Here is a 21,406-nt window from a genome sequence, read left to right on the forward strand (position 1 = left end):
TTGTCCGGTCTTAATTTTTTTAGAATTTTATCATTGGATAAATGTTTATTTATTCTTAATTATTTATTATCACAGAAAAATTCTCCACTAAAAAGATGGCGTTTATTTTTGCTATTGAATTTTCTTTGTGGCTGGGTAATTGCCTGTGTTCATGCTTGATTGGGTACAGGGTCGGTTTGATTTTCTATGGGTATGGGTTTGGTTTTCTGGGTATGCGTAATTGTGATTTGGGGTTTTTGCATGTGATTATTTCTGCTGGTGATTCAAATTCATGTTCTTGTCTCCTATCCCTGTTGAATGATCTTGCTGCTTTCTACTTGTTTTGATTCCCCCTTTCTGATTTTTATAGCTGAAATTGCTTATGAGAAATTGCTCGCTTCTCTGATTGATTCCCTTTGCGTTGCTCTGCTTTGGTTGTTTCTGTTATTGCCGATTGCTCGTGCTTGTTCGATCGATTGTTCTTTGAAGCTCTTGGCTGCTGTGTGATTGCTCGATCTCCTCCCTTCCTTTTTTTTTCTCTTTGGTTTTCAATTCTGTGATACTTTTATAGGGATATTGTTTCAAATTCAACATAACTCCAAGTCTAAAAAGTTTCAATTCCATTCTAACGCAAGCTCAGACTTTGGCTACAATAAAAAGCCTTTTTAATCCGAAAGAACCAATCCCAGATAAATTCAACCTTCCCAAACTTCCTTTTTTTCTTATCTTTTCCCCTTGTTTTCATTTTTTTTTTTTTTTTTTTTGAGAAAATGAATAAAACAAAATAATAAACTAGATAAATAAATAAACTAAGGAATATATCAGCCAATGCTCCCTTTTTCTTCAAACACAAGTGATTGTCAATATGCCTAGCATGGAATTGAGAAAAGAAGCTCACAATTTAGATATCAAAGATATGACAACTTCAACATAAAAATGCAATATGCTATAAGATTATAGCAGAATAATTACACGAGTTTGAGAATACCATATCTCTTGGATAACAATAATTTTAATAATTTCTATATAAGTAATTCAACATTTTACATAATACGATAAAAAGTAAATTTTTCCAGATGACAGACCTGAACAACAGCCCTGGAAAAAACCTCCTTTTTGACTGAGCCGGCAGCAACCATAAGCATGAACTGCAAAATTTGACCAACGTGAAATCATTTCCTCATTGCTTCAGTACAGATGAAGCATGTGAAAAAGGATATCTAAGCAGCAAATAAGTGTAAGATGATTCACCTACCAAGGTGATATTCCATAAAAGAAGCTCCCTAGTTCCTTATCCTTCACGTCTCTTATTGCACAAGCATGAGGGTATTGTTTCATTACTTCATCTTGTCACCATGCAAGTTCAATCTGACCATGCAAGCACCTTTCTTTCGCATGCTGACCATGCAAGCTCATCTTGTGACCATACATGTTATGTGCATATGGCATGTCTTACATATCAGAAACTACATGCATGACCAAACCCACATAATACAAGAGTGAGTGGAGCAAATAGAGTGAAAGTCTAAGATCAACTGCTAATGAAGAAATAGAAAGATATATATTAAAACAAACGAGGATCGACTATAAGTTGTGAATTGTGATTACTTACTTATGTTGAGGATTGACCAAGTCAAACACTGGCGTCATATGATTTCCTGCAAAAACATCAAACAAAATTGGCAAATTAAACACATTCAACAGAAAGCAACAAATAACATCATTGAACAATGAGTATGACATGCTGACAACCCAAGCCAAAATACATGCAAAATTGAGTTTCCAACCCATTCAAAAAATTGGCACCTACGATGCAATTTAAAATCTTAGATGGGATTGAGTTTCCAACCCATTTAAAAAATTGCCAACCATTGCCATAAACACAATGTAGTAATGCAACAAATAACATCATTGCTAACCATTGCCTGTACCAGAGAATTTACTTACTTTACCTAATACTTATGATCTTCATAGCTTCATTTGGAACTCCAATGATTATCTTTGTGCTGAATTAGTTAAATCCTCTAGTTTTGTATTTTTATCACCCTTTTAAGCAAATTTCAAATGTTTATTTTTGTCAGTTATATCTGAAACTTGTGTTATGAGGATAATACTTATTTGATGCTTTTGGGCAATGAACTTATAAATAGAAAGAATGTTAAAAATATTTTAAGTTCCATTTTTTATTAAAAACCAATCTTACCAACTATCTAAGGGACTCTGGGATGAAATAAAGCCCAAAAATCATAGCAGCACATGGAAGCATTCCTACAGCCAAGAACCAACTTTAAGTAAGCCTCATGAAATAAATAAGTTTTTTGTTACTGTTTTTCCTGTTATAGTTGAAAATTAAAATCTGCTTGTAATTTGCAATTTTCTTGCCATGAAGACAATGTAGTAATGCAAGATTAATACACTGACTTACCAATTAGAGCCAGTATTCTCCAAGTAACCAATGCACTTATTGTAAATGCCACCAAAAGACCACTTGCAATGGAAACCTGTAAAATACTGTAAAATCATTAAGTCAAGAAAGAATGGCTTATGAAAGTGTACATCTGTATAGTTCTAGTAAAATGAGTTTGAAACTTTGAATTAACATTGGTACCTGATGTAATGTTAATAGAGCCCCCATAAGGTTTGTTGGGGTTATCTCAACAATGAATATCGGCACCTATGATGCAATTAAAAATCTCAATTAGCATGTAAAAAAATCATTAATTACCTGTTAATAAGAAAAAAATTTGAAAGTTTTAATTGAAAGTATACCACATAGGAGTGAACACCAATGGCATATGCTGTTAAAAATCTTCAAAAATCCAGAGATAGAGGTCCCTGCAAAAGAAAGTTCACTCATCATCTTGAAGAGGTAAGATTATATTAGAAATTGATTGAGAATTGAACATAAAACAAACCAGAGCCAAGTAGAGTATGAGCCATCCTAAAATGCAAATGAATGATGACTGATGACATCTTTATTGTCTGCAATGACAGGAAGAGAGCAAGTTAAGCGGTGAATTTAATAACAAAAAGTTGCCAAATACTAAGTTGCTTAATGCATATGATGACATATAATAGGACATCTCCTGTAAGTGATTCAACCAATAGTCAGTATGGATCCAAAGATTGAAAACTGCAAATGACAACACAATTTCTAACTTTTAAAGCACAACTGCATAACAACATAAATACAAAGTGATACATTATTTTGTTGTTCAGGCACCACTGAAGAGGACATTCTAAGCTCCTCCATTATTGTTTGCCGTGAAGGAGATGAGTATCCAATCTGCAAAACCAACAAATTTCACTTACAACAATAATTAGAAATCTTAGAGCTTGCACATATAGAAAATGAGACCAACACTAAAATAATAGAGAAACTTACTGGTGGTGGCCCGTAGTTTTGTCAGTGTGGTGGTAATAAATAAAATTTAAGACGACAAAAACCAATCTCATCGAAAATACACTAACTACATGGAAGCATTGACTAACCAAAACAAAACAAAAATTGAAGAATAAAAGTATTTTACAGTATTGAGACTCCGAGAGATCTCTGTTAATAAAAAATACCCGGACACAAAAAAAAACACGAACTAAAAGAAAAAAAGGAACATGCGGGCTCAAAATTAAAATTGAAGGCAAAAGAATTTTTGATAGGTAGCCATGAAGAGCAATGCTGGAATAGGAAGAACAATCTAGCAAAAGCAAGGAAGAGGAAAAGCAAATTCCCAATAAAATTGAAAAGCCTATTACCAGAATCACCCTCGGATACCGAAGTATTAACGTCATTCATTGCTCAATGTCAACAAGGTCAGGGTCGATGGCCATCAACTGCTGTGAGTTGGAGGGCAGAACCGTCTCTGTTGAACCTGGCTCTCTCCACTTTCCCCTTTTTGACCGTGTTCAAGAACTCGCTGTACCTCCATTGCCTTCCGAAAGATCAGAGGATTGAGATTGAGGCTTGGGAGCAATTAAGAGGAGGTTTTAAAAGAAGGGTGACTGGTTTGATGGGCTTGGCTTGGTTGGCAGGGCTTCGATTACGGTTGTGGGTATGGGTGGGGCATTATCAACTTCTTGTGCTTGTTGGGTTACTGAAGAGAAGAGTAAGGCAGCTAAAGTGGCATGAGATTGAAGGGTTTTTATGGTTTTTTTTTAGTTGAATTTCTTGTCGAAGATTTGGAACTTTCCTCTCGTTTTTTAAAGGAGACAGCAAGAGTTTTCTTCCAAAATTTATCCTTTATTTTTTTTTAAATGACATTAAAGATGTGTTCAGCAAATCGAGTTGCCGGATAATTTTTATATATGTTTTAGATACCATAATTTTTACATAATATTATAAAAAAAATTACATTAGCATCAATGAATTCGATGCATCTTGATCATTCATTTTTCCTCAGCAGGTCTGAACCAGTTCTCCCTAAACAACCAGCCCAGTCTGGTTCCTCCAAGACATCAACAAACTGGAACTCCGCCGTTGAATTTTACGCACATTCATTATCATGAACTCAATATATCATTATTATTTAAAAAAAAAGTTTACTTTGAAAATGTAACTTTTGGTGGTTGTAGCGTACTAAACAATGGAAAATCAAATGATCACTCCAAAATACCACTGCCCAAGTTTAAAGGGCCCAAGCCATTCTCAGTCCAAAATCAAAATTCAACAGTTATGCCTGGTATGGCTGCTTGCTCACCCTTTGCAGAAATATGCTTTGGGCCTTGAAGCTTGATGAGGGCAACCATATTTGGGATTCGCGATTTCGTCGTTGATTTTTTTTTTTCCTTTATTTTTTTAAGTATAAAGGAAGTAATAAATTGAAAGTAAAGTAAAAAATTATTAAAATTGAAAGTAAAATAAAAAATTATTAAAATTGAAATTAAAATTTTTAATTTATTAAATATTATTATTTTTAAATGATTATTAAATTAAATATCGAATTCATACCTTCAACAGCTCAATAGGACATGTGCTATGTGAATTAGTGAAATTTCCATGTTCCCATTACATTTTGGTACCAAACCCCAGAGCCAATCAATTCATATGTATATCAAGAATCTGGGCAAAGAAATTTAGGGTCAATTGTATTTGTAATTTTTAATATTTTATTTCAGTTTCACTTTAATCCTTTTTAATGAAATTATAAGTGCAAATTATAATTATAATAAAATATTATATCATTGATTAATCAAATAATTAAACTAATCAAATTAGAACATAACAAGATAAATTTAACAAAAATTAAATTAAATCCACACAATAATATTTGAATCTAAAATATTAAAATTTTATGATTTTTTACTTGCCACAAAAACAAAATCTTATTGACTTTATTTGGATCTTTAACCCTTTTAAGATGTTTTTATTTTAATTTTTTTCATTACATTATTTCATTAATAATCAAAAAATATGTTCGTATAAACTATAAAAAAAATTCAACAGATTATTGTAATATGAGCATTAAATTAATTTTAACAAATCACAATAATTACAATTAGATTAAAAGTTCAAAATTAAACTATTTTAAAAAATTAGAAATTTTAATAAAATAATTAAGAGATCAAAAACAAAAGTAAAACCAAAATAAAAACTTAATAATCATAAGTGAAAGAAATTTTGTAATGATACAAACCATCTTTCCTCGTCTATTGACTTTGTGTATACTTATTTCATTGCTTTCGCTTGTACGTACATATTTATTATACAAACCATGCATTAAATATGTAAATAATATATTAATATTCATAAATTATTCAAATAAAATTTAAATTTAATTTAATTATTATTAAATTGAACTTAAATTTAAATAATTTAATTTATTAGTCGAATTAAGTTTTATCACTTTTATATCTGAATCAAATAATTTAAAAATTTAATCAAAATTTTTATATTTTAATTATTTTAATTAATAAAATATTTCAAATTTAAACACAAATAATCAAATTTTTATTAAAAATAAAAATTTAATTTATATTTACATATTAATCAAATATAATTGAATGAATTTAAATAATTTAATTTTTATTTCAAATTAAATTTAAATTAAAAAAATAAAATTTGATCGATTTAACTTTAATTTTAAATTTTAAATTTTAAATTTAATTTAAACTTAAATTTAATATTGTAGTGGTTCAAATTGGGTTTATTACTCCTATACCGTACATGACTATATCAGTGTTTTTAACTAAAAATTTGACATCTTACGATGGCATGACCTCATTATTACATGTACTGAAAATAATAATTTTTTAGAAAAAATCAATATATCTGTCTAAAAATTTAAAAAAAAAAAAGTAATTACATGTTATAAGACTTAGGTAATATATTTATTAAATATCAAATTTTAATGATAAATATATAAATAAATTAAATTAAATTATAATTGTTAATAATAATATTTTAAACTTTAGTAAATCATTTCAAAGATCTTCACATAATAGTACTTTTTTTTCTAAAAAATCAAAATATGGGATATAATGAAGTAATTTCAATTTAATATTATATTTTTCGTTTCGTGGTCATTGAAGGGGAAAGTGGATTCTGATTTCCAAATCGCGCTGACACTCATTTGATTAATAATATAAATTTGTCACATTTTTATCGTTAAGAAAAAAGGAATTTAAAATTTAATTTAATTAATTTATATTATTATTTTAAAAATTAATATTCAATAAACTTTGAGTCAACCCTCAGTATTTATCATCACTTTTTTTATGTTATTTTATTAAAAGAAAAGTTGGGTGCAACCTCTTGCAAAAAGGCATTTCTATTTGCTAAAGCTTTCTAGGACCCTTCTGTAATACCTAACTTCCGTATAGGTCGGGAGAAGCGGTAGTGGAGCTGATAAATAAACTCACCAATTCTCAAAAGGAGTGGGAAACAAAAGAAAATTGGGGAAAGTTGGAGAAGCACCAAGAAATTAAAGAACGCGTTATTTTCTTTTATTATTATTATTATTATTATTATTATTATTATTATTATTATTTAAAGAAAATAAAAAAGAAATTTTATATATTATAAATAAATAACTTCAAAAAAAATTTATGAATCAATTATTATTAAAAAATAACATTTAATAAATTTTAAATTTAAATTTTTATATTTAAAATTTTTTATCTCAAAATATAACTTTTTTTATATAAAAATTCATAAAAAATAAAATTTTTATTTGAATAAATGATGAGATTAATTACGATGAGATTAAAAATAATAATAAAATTATTATAATTATAATTAAAAAAAATTTAATAAAAAATTTATAATATTTTGATTTTACTAAAATTAATATTTAAATTTAATTAAATATACGATAAACTTAATCATATCACATAAAAAATGTAATGAAATTCAAACGATAACAAAGTATAACAATTTTTTTTATATACAAATTGAAAGTGAAAATTTTTTTGCATGAAAATGAATTTTCATATCCTGATAATTACTTACAACAAGCAAAAGAAAATTGAACAGCTTAGGTATATGACATCAGACCAGTAATGATCAACATTATTGATGGCTGATGGCTGTAAATTCCGTGTAGTATTTTTTTTTTCACCCAAAGAAATTTTCAAAAATTGAAATGATGGTTTTTATTACATAAAATGCTTAGTGGGGAATTAAAAAAGCAAAAGAAATAAGCACTAACGGACGATAACACTAATGCTTCAAAGGGAATGATTTCAAAGAGAAAAATTATCTCTTAAAAAATTCGTTAATAAAATTAAATAATTAATTTATATAATTGTACAATATATTTCAAATATATATAATAAATTTTAAATCTCAATTATAAAATTTAAAAACTCTATCAATAATAATTTCTTTAAAGAGAGGCAAAGTCATTTTTTTCTTCTTCCACTTAAAATCAAGGTTGGAATCAAGTGGTTTTATTATATTTTTATTGAACAAAAAAGCAGCCTCACCAACATAAATTAAGATTGGCTGATGTGTCGTACTCTTGACTCTTTAAAGGTAACTAACTGCAGTCAGAGTTCAGACGGAGAAAAGCATGTTTCAACAAATATATTCCTTTTCTTCTAATAATCCAAGCAGACACGATAAAGAAAGTGGCTTGTTTTGTACTGCAGTATATTTCTGTTTTGTTTCTTGAAATGTTGGTAAGTTTTTTCAGCTAGGATAAATTTTTCAAAATTTCAATGTTTCAAAGTAAATTTTAATTAATAGTTAATGAGTATTAGCTATAATGGCCATTATTTTTTTTGTTTAAATTATTTGAATGGTATTAATTTTTAAGGAATTTTAAAAAATTTAATTTTAATGTATTTAATATTAAAATTAAATTTTTTTATAATCTTAATATTACATGATTTTTAATATCAAAAAATTAAAAAAATCATAATAAATAAATTTAAAATATCAAAAAAATAAAAGTTTTAGATATTTAAAAAAATGTATATAATTTTAAAAAATCTCAAAAAAAAAAAAAAAAGACAGAGGAGTACTTAATGACATGACATATTCAGTTGAGCATTTGCTCAGATAATTTAATAATATGTAAGTTGATAGAGGATGCGAATTTGAAAAAATAAAAAAATAAATTTAATAAATAAAGATTGAGATTTAAAGTATGTTAATCTATAACAATAAAATGTAGCAAGAATTTAAAAAGTTGACCGTTGACGGCAAAAATCGTACCAGCTGCCCCACCAACTCACTCTCCCATTTCACTACCACAATTTCCACATGGAAAAAGAAACATCCATGATACCCATTTCCCATAGATATTTTACTTTTAATTTTGCTTTTAATAAGTCAAGAAAAAGAAATGCAAGTACCCAATGATGCCATACTCTACGTTTCTCGGACTGAACCAAAAAAATTGAGGTTGGTGATGTCCCTTTTTCATGTTCTGGGTCATCTTTCTTCTGCCTCTTCATCAATCATCAAAGACTATTTGAAAGCTCTTACGGGTTTCTAACCTGCTGGTAAGTTGTTAGAACAGTGAAAACTCATGATTGTAGTAACTTTGAATCCTCTTTCATTTCCTTTTATTTCCAGAATTTTAGTATTGTTTTGTCTTTGCTTTTTGCTTCACTTACATCATTAGAGTGTTTGCAAATCTGTACTTTTTTTTTTTCATTTGCCAGTATTTTCTACTTAATTGAATTGTCACGCATTAAGCTTGTAAATTGGACGCTAGTTTAGCTTATTTTCTCTGCAAAATTTTGTTACATCTTTTTCAGAATTTAGATGTAAAAGGTTCCTGTTGTAACTAGCCAGAAACCCATTTTTCCACAATTACGCTTCCATCTTGTGGGGATATATACCCAAAAACCCAAATTATCTTTTTTTTTTCTCCTAATTTTTGTGTATTAGCTTGAGCAAAGTCTTCACTTTTTGATAGGTATCAAATCTTTGCTCAATTTTCAGGATACTAGCTAGCAAACTTGGTGCTGAGCAGCTTGTATTTACAGGAATTATGGGTTTGTTCAGAGTCAGAACCTTGTGTTTTTGTCTACTCCTTGCCATCAAAATCTGTATTGCTGTCAATCAACGTGTTGGCCAGATATATCCAGGATTCCAAGCATCTCAGACGCAGTGGGTAGAACATGACGGCGTATTCCTCTTATCCAAAAATAAATTATTTGGTTTTGGCTTCTTTACTACCCTGGATGCTAAAAGTTTTCTCTTGGTTATCATTCATCTTCAACCCTTCCAACTTGTTTGGACTGCTAATAGAGGAGCCTCGGTTGACAAATCTGATAAGTTTGTGTTTGACAATAATGGAAATATTTATTTGGAAAGAGGAGATAAGGTTGCTTGGGCGACAAACACAACAGGAGAAAGGGCGACATCCCTGGAATTGCTGGACTCAGGTAACTTGGTACTTCATGGGGACAATGGAAGAACTCTTTGGCAGAGTTTTAGCTATCCCACTGATACCCTTTTATCTGGCCAGGAGTTTATGGAAGGAATGAGGCTTAAAAGTTTTCCCAAAATGGATGAGAGTGATTATCTTGAATTTAAGTCTGGGAATTTGGTTTTGTACACGGGGTTCCTGACTCCGCAAACTTATTGGTCCTTGTTAGATGAAATCCAGAAAACCAGTAAAAATTTCACCGGCAAGGTTCATTCTGCATGTTTAATATCCAACTCATGGAACTTTTATGATCACGATAAAGTCTTGTTATGGCAGCTCAACTTCTCTCAAAATTCTGATGTGAATGTCACATGGGCTGCCAAATTAGGAGCAGATGGATTGATTGCGTTCTATAATCTTCATCAGGAAAGTAGAGCAATTGCTGAGGGAAGAAAGATACCAGAAAACCCCTGCAACAGTCCCGACTATTGTCCACCATTAATGGTGTGCTCTTTTGACACTATATGTCAATGCCCTGAACTCCTGCGCCGAAACGACTGCAGACCACCAATGCCCTCAACCTGTAATTCAGCAGATCTACTCTATGTTGGTCAGAAGCTTGATTATTCTGTGCTTCAGTTTGTCAAGCCCTATATGAACTCTGATTTAGATGCTTGCAAGAAAGCTTGCCTTGGAAACTGCTCTTGTACTGCACTTTTCTTTGAAAACAGTACTAGGAATTGCTTTTTGTTTGACCGCATAGGAGGTCTGAAGCGTGCTGAGCCAGGTTTTAGTGGTTTTGTTTCATATGTGAAGGTCTCAAGGAATGAAGATGGTTGGCAAAATCATGCTGAAGAAGTCAGAAAAAATGAAGCTAGGCGTGTAATATTTGTTGTGACAATAGCAGTAGCAACAAGTCTGGTTATTGCCGGTCTACTTTCTGTAGGATTCTATTACTACCGCAAACAGAAGAGATTGCTCGAAAGTGCTGAAGAAAACTTGGAGGAGGATAATTTCCTGGACAGTTTTTCAGGGATGCCTGTTCGATATACTTATGGTGAACTGTGTAAGGCAACTAAAAACTTCTCTAAAAAGGTTGGACAGGGAGGATTTGGCTCAGTCTACCAAGGTGTGATGCCAGATGGCACCCAATTGGCTGTTAAAAAATTGGAAGGCATAGGACAAGGAAAGAAGGAGTTCAGAGCTGAAGTTAGGACTATTGGAAGTATCCATCATGTGCACCTGGTCAAGCTCAAAGGCTTCTGTGCCGAGGGTGTTCACCGGCTTCTTGTTTATGAGTTCATGGGCAAAAGATCTCTAGATAAATGGATATTCAAGAACAATGAAGAAAGTAGCATTTTGGATTGGAATACAAGATTTAATATTGCATTGGGTACAGCAAAGGGATTGGCTTATCTCCATGAGGAATGCGAATTGAAGATTGTGCACTGTGACATAAAACCTGAAAATGTTCTTCTTGATGATAATTTCAATGCCAAAGTTTCAGATTTTGGCTTGGCCAAGCTTATGAGCCGTGAAGAAAGCCTGGTATATACAACACTAAGAGGTACAAGGGGATACCTTGCACCAGAATGGATTACCAACAACCCTATATCGGAGAAGAGTGATGTATACAGCTATGGTATGGTCTTGCTTGAGATAATTGGCGGTAGGAAGAGTTATGATCCTGATGAGATTCCTGAGAAAGCTTATTTACCTTCGTTTGTCTTCAAGATGTTGGAAGAAGGAAATCTTAAAGAAATCCTTGATCCCAAGCTAGATGTTAACGAAAAAGATGAAAGGTTTGTCACTACGATAAAAGTTGCACTGTGGTGTATACAAGAAGAAATGCGATTAAGACCACCAATGACTAAAGTAGTTCAGATGCTTGAAGGTCTCTGTGATGTACCTCAGCCCCCAATCTCTGCCCTCCCAGGTGTTAGGGCGTACTCAGGTTTTCTTAAATTGAGCAGTGATGAGGGTACATCATCAGGACAAACAGAGTACAATAGTGGTGCATTTTTGTCTGACATTAGACTATCAGGTCCACGGTGAGTAAAGCTATTGTTATACTTGGATATGCATCTACAAAGTACAAATATTCAAGTGTAAGTTTCCAGTTTTGGCTCCGATTCATCGTTTAGTAGCCTTAACATGTCCAGGTTTTTATGATTTTATGGTTTTTATGTTCTCTTCAGTATACTTGTAAGTCCAAGAGTTGCTCTGCTTTGTAAAGAGTTGTCCTTCTTGTAAAAGTTTATACCTAATGTCATGGCACTTTTGTTTCTTTTTTGGATTCTTGAAGATTTAATCTGGGCATAATGGAAACTAGAATTTATTGGATTGAGCTTTACTTGAAAATTGAAATACTATATAGGGCATGATCTTCAAATATTTGCAATATATATAACTGAGTTAAAGTCTTCTGAGTTTTTGTATAAAGTTGTTTTTCAGCACATATATTTCCTTTTCTCCCAGCCATCAGCATTCAATGTTTTTCTGAGTACTGTCTCAGTCCAGAGGAACAACCACATCTGGGGGGCAAATGGGTTGTAGAATCCATCCCCCACTCAAAATCACATGCTGTACGTCAAACTACTTTCCACTTTTGTATCTGCATATCTGCCGTTTTCCGTCTTTTTCTTCAAGGAGTTCTGCTGACCAAAATTTATCGCTTGCATATCAACCTGTAAGATTCTTTTGCCATCAGAGGGAATATGCAATGATAGGGTTGGTCCGATATCCTCTGGCTGGACCAAGCATACAAGTCTTAAGTCTAAAACGTAAGTTGAGCTTCCTGCTCAACTGCACAGCTTTATGTCTGCAAGCTACGAAGATTTGCTACACTTCAAAGCTATAGGCCACGGTAAGCCCATTTATTTCTTCTTCTCCTTGGCACATTTATGTAGTCAAAACTATTCGTTGGTAGATCTGGTTGTTGTATGTTTGTCATTAGCAAGAGTCTTCTCAATCTTTAATAACCTTGTTTGCCCTTTTTTTTTTTCGAAAGTAGTTAACCTCAGTTTTAGGTAATAATTCTGACAACTGATGGGATATTTGGAAAGATTTACCTTGTACTTCTTACCAGATATACCTTTCACTGTGCCCAATGACCTTGTTGTTGAACCCCAGGTTTAACTCGGTTCATGCAATCATTTTTAAGAAGTGGCACCCAACATGGCTGAGATTCAAATCTCAGAGCCTGCAACCACCTTTTCTATCCCCAAACTATGACATCTTTTGTACCAAAAGACTTTGTTGTTGATTGCTCCCGCATTATTGACCTTGGCGTCCAGGTATTCTTTGAAAAATCAGAGATTTTGGTTGTGAAAAGACTACAACTCCCTTCTACTGTTACAAACTATGGGTGCACTAAGAGATTGCAGCAGAAAAAGTATGCAAACATGCTAAAGGTGATAAAGGTGAAATGCAAGGATGACCTCCTTACATTTTAGTGGAGTTACTTTTAATATTTAACAGAGTGACAATAGGAGAATTGATAAAATGATATAGAAACAAAATTGTTTAGCTGATGTCAAAACTGAGTATATCCTCACTAAGTTATTGATCTTGAATTTGTGCTCTTTATCAACAATCCTCAAATGTTCACTTCAGTTTTTCACCTGTCTCTCCTTTTGTCTGAACATTTGGATCACAAGTGCCAGAGTTGCTCAAAATGGTTTAAGCCCAATTTGTTCATTCCTGCAGTTAGGTACTCAGCCCAAGTATCTATGAAAAAATTTAAGTCAGGCCTTCCCCTTGTTTGTATAAGGATTTATGGAACTTTTCCCATTTTAATGTTTTCTTTCTCTTTTGATCAAGAGAGAGCACTGTTACGGGAGATATTCTTTTAGGACTAATGATTTTTTTTTACTGTGATATCCAACCAACTCTTGTAATAATTGTCCACTCAACCTTATTAATCTCAAAACCTGTTCTTTTTTTGTCAATTTTAGCCAAGAAAAACATCTTCTTCTTTTTTTTTTTTTTTTTGTATTGAGCAAGTTACTTTCTGGCCTTTATTTTGGAAACTCTGTGCAAACTTGGACTGACCTCTCCACAATATTCAACAGTATGCATGTCATATTTTGAAAGAGAACAAGAAATGTTTTGACAAGTTCCAGTGGTAAAAAGACTATTTCCTTGGACATTAGCAATTTGATACCCTAGGCCAGTTTGGTCATGGTAGAGAGATTTTTTTTCTCCTTTGATGGAAATAAGCCACATTCAGGTGGGGGAGAAAATAGTTGACAAACAAATTTTTAGCCCTTTCGCTATCATTTATTTTGACTCTGCTGCCAATACTTTTCTCCAGGCATACAAGAGCAATATTTTTTTTCTTGTGGTCTAATCTGAAGCCAAACAGCTTTAAAAAAATTCCTAAAAGATGCTGATAAACATATGCTTTACAAATTCCCTTTATAAAACCTGTTCTAAGCTAGCTGTTTTTAATATCGTATCAATTTTTTTGATATAGTGAAACAAAAATTCACAAACATATTCAGGAAAAAGATGTGATTTGGTCAGAGATACCTATGTAAAAAGCAGAAGAGGAAAGCAAAATACCTAGGCTGAATGCATATAAAAAGACCAAAATTTTAGCAATATTACATAGATCTCACCTAACTTGTTCTTGTTTTGGTTCCTATTCTTTCCCTGGTACAGTTGAATTGTCTCTTTGTTAAAGAGAACAAACCAATTTCTAATTTCCCATGTGGAGATAAGGACAAGGCATGATGATCAGATCCGTTCCACTAAGGGAGCCAATCTTGTAAGCTAAAAAGCCAGTTTGCACGACATATAAAAAGTAGTGTGAAATGCTAAGATAAAATGGGTCCAAAATACAGATGAGTCCAAGCATTGCAATTTGCAGCAACCACTATAAGGCATTGTTTGAACCATGACATATTTCCTCTGTTGCTCCATACTTAAAAATAGCTGCAGACAGCGCCAAGGGTCTCAAAGAAATATGGATATATTAATATATCTTATCTGCTTATCACTGCATATGTGGATATATTAATAAATGTGATTAAAGATGCTAACTTAATCCTCACTGACCTATATATGTGTTAGGGGTATTTTTGGATCTCAAGGGTAAATTGGTTTTTTTCTTAATTAGAGACAGTCAATTGACAATAAAAGATATTGTTGACTTTTGAGCAATTTGATATGTATAATATTATGTCAGTTCAATTACATCATTATTTTAACTCTCCGATTCTTAACTTTTCGCCGATAAATAAGGAAATTCAAATGCTATCTAGGACATAACTTTCTTATACTTTTCTTATTTTCCACTCTCCTTCTGAGCCGACCTTTGATTTAAGTGTTGAAGTGCAGATACAGAAAACGCTTACTTGAACTGGACACCAATAATACGTTAAAAAATACAAAATTTTACCAAAACACAGGTTTTGCCGGCTGGATAATAACAATATCAAGTTACATACCAACCTAGCTCAGGGGTAGACAAGACAGACAGTAGAGGTTCTTGTTTGTCTTGTCCCTGCTGCTGTAATGCCAATGTCACTGTTATCTATGAAGGAACATCGACAAAGATTAAATAATTGTTTTCATTAAGCATAGCTTCTGATCAAGGAAAGCTTGACGTTTCCATCTTTAGTTCAGTTAATAAAAACTGGATTTGAGAGGCAGAGGTCAGTCTTTTCATGCTACAGATTTGCATGGAAATGTTGGATTATTCGAACACGCTAGAAATGATCAGAGAGATTGCACATCTAATAGTGGGAAACAGAAAATTGTCATATCATCTTCTCTCAAATATCTACAGGAGATGGCCTAGCAACTATAGCAGTAGTACTGTTTATATATATATATATATATATATATATATCAGGGTTTAATATCTAAAATAACTTGACAGAGCTGAAAGCAATGGTCTGTTGTGGTCATATGGTCAAGGTTGAAACAGCTTGTCACCACATTTGCATTTCCATGAGAGGAGATAATAGTTATCATCTTCATCACCATGATATGCAGCTCTGAAATTCTTCCATTGATGGGAAGGAATGACCAGAGTAGCCATGCAAGGCCTGCAACTTAGGCACTTGTTCACACAAGCGGGAGGCTTTGACCCCAACACCATATTACTTCGCTGTAACGAGCTTTCACTGTGACGTGAGTTTAGTGTTCCAACTGCAAATGAAGACAGAATAATACTCAACCCTGAAACCAAAAGAACCTAAAACAAAACCCAAATAGTTTTCGGATTTAATTACCTGATGATGGAGGCAGAAATGTAATAGAGAAAATGAGGGCCACAGTGACTGTAACTTTAAGGCCATTGGGGCAGATTCTTGATGGAGCCATCACTATTTGGAGACTTTTGGTGTGAGATATACAATTTGCTTAATTTCTTACATGATGTTTTGTAGAGGATGTGTTTATATACTGTGTTTGAAATAATTTTAAGGGATGTTGCCTGTAGAAAAGGAGACATGTCTCTGGTGCAAATGGATTGTTCACCAGTTAAAAGTTTTTTTTCTTTGTTGAAAAATGCACAAAAAAAAAAAGGTCATCTTGGGAAACTGGTGCACTTGAATTTAAACACTTGAAAGACTTAGATCATTGTTATTGGTGATCCTGGTTAGCTGACTTGACCATCCTTTATCTCACCCAATAGAAGAAGGGAAAAGAATCCCCATAAAAGAAAAAAAAAATCTTAAATTGAATTATATTATCATCCAAAGGCAACAGCAAATTTCTTCTGTCTTTTGAAAGCAACCCAACAGGAAGCTGCTTTAATATGGGAACTTGCCTTTAATGTACTGTTAGAGTGATATAGCAATATCGAAGTTTCTCAGGTCTTCAGAAAAATACTGTTTGTACTGGAAACCAGCATCACCTGGCTTCTGAAAACTTGTTCCATATCTCAAACTTTTTGAGTACTTTTTTTTTTCCCACCTTTCCTTTTCTCTAAGGTGAATTGTCCCCCACAGTTTAATATAAATACTCTAGATATTGTGGCCAGACAGAAGTCTCTTTTATAAAAAAAAAAAAAAAAAGAAAGCACTCTAGTCTTTAACTTGAATATAAAATTATAAAATATTTAATATTTAATAGAGTAGAGATACATCATTTTAAGAGATTTAAATTTAAAAAGAATAACAGATAAGAATAACATAATAAAATTTGAATTATGATATAATATTAAATTTTAATTTAAAATCAATTGAATATAAATAAAAAGATGTAACTTAAATATAAAATTATAAAAATATTAATATTTTATAAATGTGTGATAACACTATTTTAACAAATTAGTATAATCAAAATGTATACCTGAAATAAAATATAATGGAGATAAGACGGATGATACTTTAATTTTCTGGTCTCAGATCAGTTTCCTGATTGCAGAAAAAGTTCAGTAAAATTAGCTTTACTATGATATATAAGTATGTATATATGGGGAAATGGCAACTGCATGTGTTATTAAAACCATGCAGTGAGTTTCTCTGGGGAGGAGTGAGGAGCAGATAGTGAATTTTTAAGCAACGCCAACCTTTGCAGGCATAGTTAACAGTAAGAAAAATGCATGTGGCCTGCAGGAACAAAAGGGCTATATTTGTTAGGTTACCCTTTTGCTCAGTTTCAGAGTTTTTGTTTTTGTTTTTGTTTTTGTGGCTGTAATAATATTTCTGTTTGAGAAGGAAAAAAGTCGACCTGTTTCGTGGAAGTGATAACATCGTTTACTTCCTTCTTTTCTGAATTCTTATTCCATTTTTCTAATTTCATATATGGACATAGTCAGCGAAAAAAAAAAAAAAAACTTAGGACATTGTTTGGTTTGTTCTTAATTTTGATGCATATATACAACAACACCATCGAAGTCAATTTTGTAGTAAGTTAAAATATGAAAATTTTATAACGTTTGTTGGTTCGAGTAATAAAAAGTTTAATTTTTCTTTAAGTAAAATTTCGATTTCGCGACTTATAAATAAAAATAAATAAATTTAAGAGAATTTATCTCTTTATAATATTCAATTCAATTCAATTTTAAATTAATTAAAATTTAAAATAATTATCGAACATCAAATGTCCCGATCAATAAAAAATGAAAACTTGTATGGGTTTAGCTCTAATGATAAAGGAAGCCGATATCAAAAGGTACAATTTTTAAATTGTTTGAAAAAAAAAAGAATTATTAAATCCAAACAAAACCTGAAAATATACTGTTTCCCAAAAAAAAAAAAAAAAGAAAAGAGAAAAAGAAAACTCACTTTGAGCTTCACAGCAAGAGCTAACCTTTTTTATCCCACTAATCAGTAAAACGCCCGATCTCTTAGAACACAAAGGTAAGAGTCGTTTGGGTTCATTGTCAATTTTGTTTTATGTTTTATAGTTTCAAAAGTTTTTACTTTGATTTTTTTTTAATCTATTGAAACTGAAAATATACTTGATTATTATATTTTTATTGCAAGAATTTTACGACAGTTTAGTAAATAAGTCAAAGTGTTTGGAACTTAGATTCAAGAAAGTGGTAAGGGTTTGAATTTCTCTACTTGCAGTTTTCCTTAAAATTTTACATTTTTGCTTCACCCGCATGGTAATAGTGCTTTAAAAATTTTGAAAATATTAAATTTGTGCTTTCAACAATTTCGAAAATTTTGTTTTTGATGTTTGAAAACAAAATAAAAAGTATGAAATTCATTTATCTTTAGGGGTGTAAATAATTCGAATATAAACCAATTTTTTTATGTTTGTGATTTATTTATTTATTTAACTAATCATGAAATATCGTAGTTAAGTTTAATAAACGAAAATAAATTGAGCTTATTTATAAACTGTTCATTGATTGCTCTATTAGTTTTTACAAACAAATCAAATATCAATAAACTTTGTTATATTCAAAATCTGTTTGTTTAATTAATAAATTTTGAACTATTATTCATAATCATTTGTTAAATTAAAAAAACGAATAAAAATAAAACGTATTTACGAATTATTAGTCAAACATTTTATTTGTTTACACCTCTATGTATCATATAAAAGACGTTTGATTCAGAGAAATATGAAAATTTTTTTCGGAGTCTTGCTTGTGGGAACGTGATTCCACTTTTGGTTCATAAGTATTTGATTCTTATAATAATCTTTTATTCCTAATAATATTTAAAAGTATTGGAATCAAGTATCACCTCCATGTAATTTTTTAAGATTTTAAGAGTAAAATTATTATTTTAACATATTTGACTTAAATAAAAAATTATTTCATTTTATTTTATCTTTTTTAAAAATTAATGTATAAAAAAAAATATAATAATAATTTTTTATTTACAAATGTAGTATTAAAAAATATATAGCATAAATACTACCTTTCGTGCAAACTTAACATAGTATTTAAGTACTATTTTCAATGTCATATGACGTTTGTACTTAACCAAAAGCAGTAATTGTTTATTAATTTTTTTGAAAAATTTGTAATACAAAGATGATGTTTTGTTTTAGCAAAATGTCTAAGTTGATATCAACAACGACGTTTTTCATGAACAAAATATCGTGATTGCTATCATGTTTTCGTGAACAAAACGTCATTATTGCTACGAAACGTTGGGGTTTTTAGGTTTTGTTGCAAATTATGGAGTTTTTGTGAAGTTAAAAAAATTTTGCATCATTTACAATGTTTTTATATTTAAAAACATCGTGATTGACTTTTAAATTTTTTTTTTTAATTTTTTTTCAAATGTGACGTTTCTTAAGATAAAAATGTCGTCGTTATATGAAACATAGTATTTCTTTAAATGTCAAAAACGTCGTTTTTATTAGATAAATGTTGAGGTTGTTCTTTGTTTAATTTTTTATGTGGTTCAAATATGATGTTTTACGATATGAAAACGTCATATTTGAACCAAATACTGTACTTTTATTTTGAAAAACGTCGTATTTGTGTAATTTTTGTTTTTCCTTAAAGCAATCATTATGTTTTTATTACATTAATGTTGTATAAATATGTAATTTTTATTTTTTGTTTAATAAAAAAAATTATATTTGAATGCAGAATTTATTGGTCAAAGACTATTATATTTAACAGAAACAATGTATTTAACATGTAATAAAAGATATTATTACAAAAAGATTTTATTTGAGTAATCTGACTTTCTCTTTAATTAAATATAAGAATCTAATATTTTTAATATTTTTTTAAAAATTACTTTTCTTCTCGAAATCTAAGATTTCACGCACCAAACATCTTATAGGAAAAATAACAATAATAATAATAATAATAATAACTCATAACAAAATCTCCAAATCAGATCACTATCAATTTCTATTTGTTGGGTTTTTTTATTTTTTGGTTGATTTGGTATATAAGATGATACTTCAACTTACTTTTTTTTCTTTGTTTTTAAATTTTAAAAATGACACGTACAACTCTCTTTAGTTATAAAAGTGAGCAATTTTTTTTTGAAAACTTAAACAATAAAATAACTATATAATTTGAATATAGATGATATTCCAATTTTAAATTTACTAATTCTTAATCAATGTGTGATTTACTTTCACTTTATAGCAGCTATGGAAGGAAAAAAAAAAAGAAATAATAAAAATAACAACGAAATGTAAACCAAACTATGTAAACTAACAAGAATGAAAGGTATATTTTATCAAAATAATCGTATTTGTTTTGATAGATATATTTTTTAAGTATTAAAATCCGCTTGGATTACATTTAGAGGGCATCACGTGATAACATAACATGTACGTTGTGGTTAAAAAATATGAGTACATACATAATTTTGTTAAAATTTGTACTTTCTTTTAGGCTTTTCAACCATCGATATATATATATAAAAACATATATATAATTTTGTCTAGAGGCTCATGCCTGCATGACGCCTATTAAAGAAGGGACATAAAAGAAATTTTTCAGTTTGTTCATGTTATTTGGTTGGAAAAGGTGGCAAGAAAGCTCTAGAAATATAGGGTATAAGGTTGAAAGAGGATAAGATTGAGAAAAAAATTGCATGTAAAGAAAGAAATCGAAAAGATGGAGAGAGTTAGTGTCATGCTTATTCCTATTTTTATCTTTCTATTGGGATTTTTTTTTTGTTTTTCTACCTTTTAGTTTATAGATCTTTCCTTTTCTATTTTGACATTTCATTTATTATCTGAAAAAATTTGTTTACTAATATAAAATTTTGGTGAATTTAAATTTTGATAAATTTTTTTTGTGATTTTTTACAAGTTTTAAAATGGAGTTGAGATACACAAATTTGGGAATGTTTTATTTTATGGCTTTACAATTGATATTTTTTCCTTACCTACGCGTTATGTGATCATTGGTTTTTGCTTTAAGATGTGAACATGGTGAAGTCTTTGAGTGAAATTTAAAAGGTAACTTTAAAAGCTTAGTCTTCTAAAATGAAACCAAAAAAAAAAAAGTTTAGTTTTTGTATTTTAAGTGTGAACATAATAAAATCTTTGAGTGAATATGAAAGGCAACTTTAAAAACTTAGACTCGTGGGTGAGTATATATAATTGGCAAAGGTTTTAGCTAATAATTGACATGGGTATGATTTTGTTGTGCCAACTAGATATTGGTATGTAGCTAGCTTTGATACTTTTATTGATGTTGTTGTTGCTTTTGT

The 21,406-nt window shown here is 30.5% G+C and overlaps 1 protein-coding gene, 1 long non-coding RNA gene and 1 pseudogene across 7 annotated transcripts; 1 reads left to right on the forward strand and 2 right to left on the reverse strand.

Moving 5' to 3' along the window:
- Window positions 1-903: 903 nt before the first annotated feature.
- Window positions 904-4,278, reverse strand: LOC111281085 (uncharacterized). 3 transcript variants are annotated; one of them, XR_016335077.1, is made up of 10 exons: window positions 3,733-4,278; window positions 3,182-3,265; window positions 2,895-2,961; window positions 2,749-2,814; window positions 2,588-2,653; window positions 2,405-2,480; window positions 2,183-2,247; window positions 1,592-1,637; window positions 1,235-1,445; window positions 904-1,127 (listed from the first exon to the last, which is right to left on the reverse strand). It is a non-coding gene; the product is annotated as an uncharacterized LOC111281085 (long non-coding RNA). The 3 variants fall into 3 exon arrangements; XR_016335076.1 differs by having other exon boundaries at window positions 2,405-2,490; XR_016335078.1 differs by lacking the exon at window positions 2,183-2,247.
- Window positions 4,279-8,699: 4,421 nt separating this feature from the next.
- LOC111281205 (G-type lectin S-receptor-like serine/threonine-protein kinase SD2-5 pseudogene) lies at window positions 8,700-12,084 on the forward strand (annotated as a pseudogene). 3 transcript variants are annotated; one of them, XR_016335140.1, is made up of 2 exons: window positions 8,700-8,922; window positions 9,368-12,084. The product of XR_016335140.1 is annotated as a G-type lectin S-receptor-like serine/threonine-protein kinase SD2-5 pseudogene, transcript variant X1 (transcript). The 3 variants fall into 3 exon arrangements; XR_016335141.1 differs by having other exon boundaries at window positions 8,747-8,922; window positions 9,342-12,084; XR_016335142.1 differs by having other exon boundaries at window positions 8,747-8,922; window positions 9,412-12,084.
- A 2,362-nt stretch (window positions 12,085-14,446) lies between these two features.
- On the reverse strand, window positions 14,447-16,561 carry LOC111281407 (EPIDERMAL PATTERNING FACTOR-like protein 8). Its single transcript, XM_089757276.1, has one exon. The coding sequence runs from the start codon at window positions 15,904-15,906 to the stop codon at window positions 15,718-15,720; it is 189 nt and encodes a 62-aa protein (XP_089613402.1). The 5' UTR covers window positions 15,907-16,561; the 3' UTR covers window positions 14,447-15,717.
- Window positions 16,562-21,406: the final 4,845 nt, after the last annotated feature.

The sequence above is a fragment of the Durio zibethinus genome, chromosome 28, assembly GCF_047325235.1.
Source record: "Durio zibethinus cultivar Kanyao isolate XHJ-2024 chromosome 28, ASM4732523v1, whole genome shotgun sequence".
Lineage (NCBI taxonomy): Eukaryota > Viridiplantae > Streptophyta > Magnoliopsida > Malvales > Malvaceae > Durio > Durio zibethinus.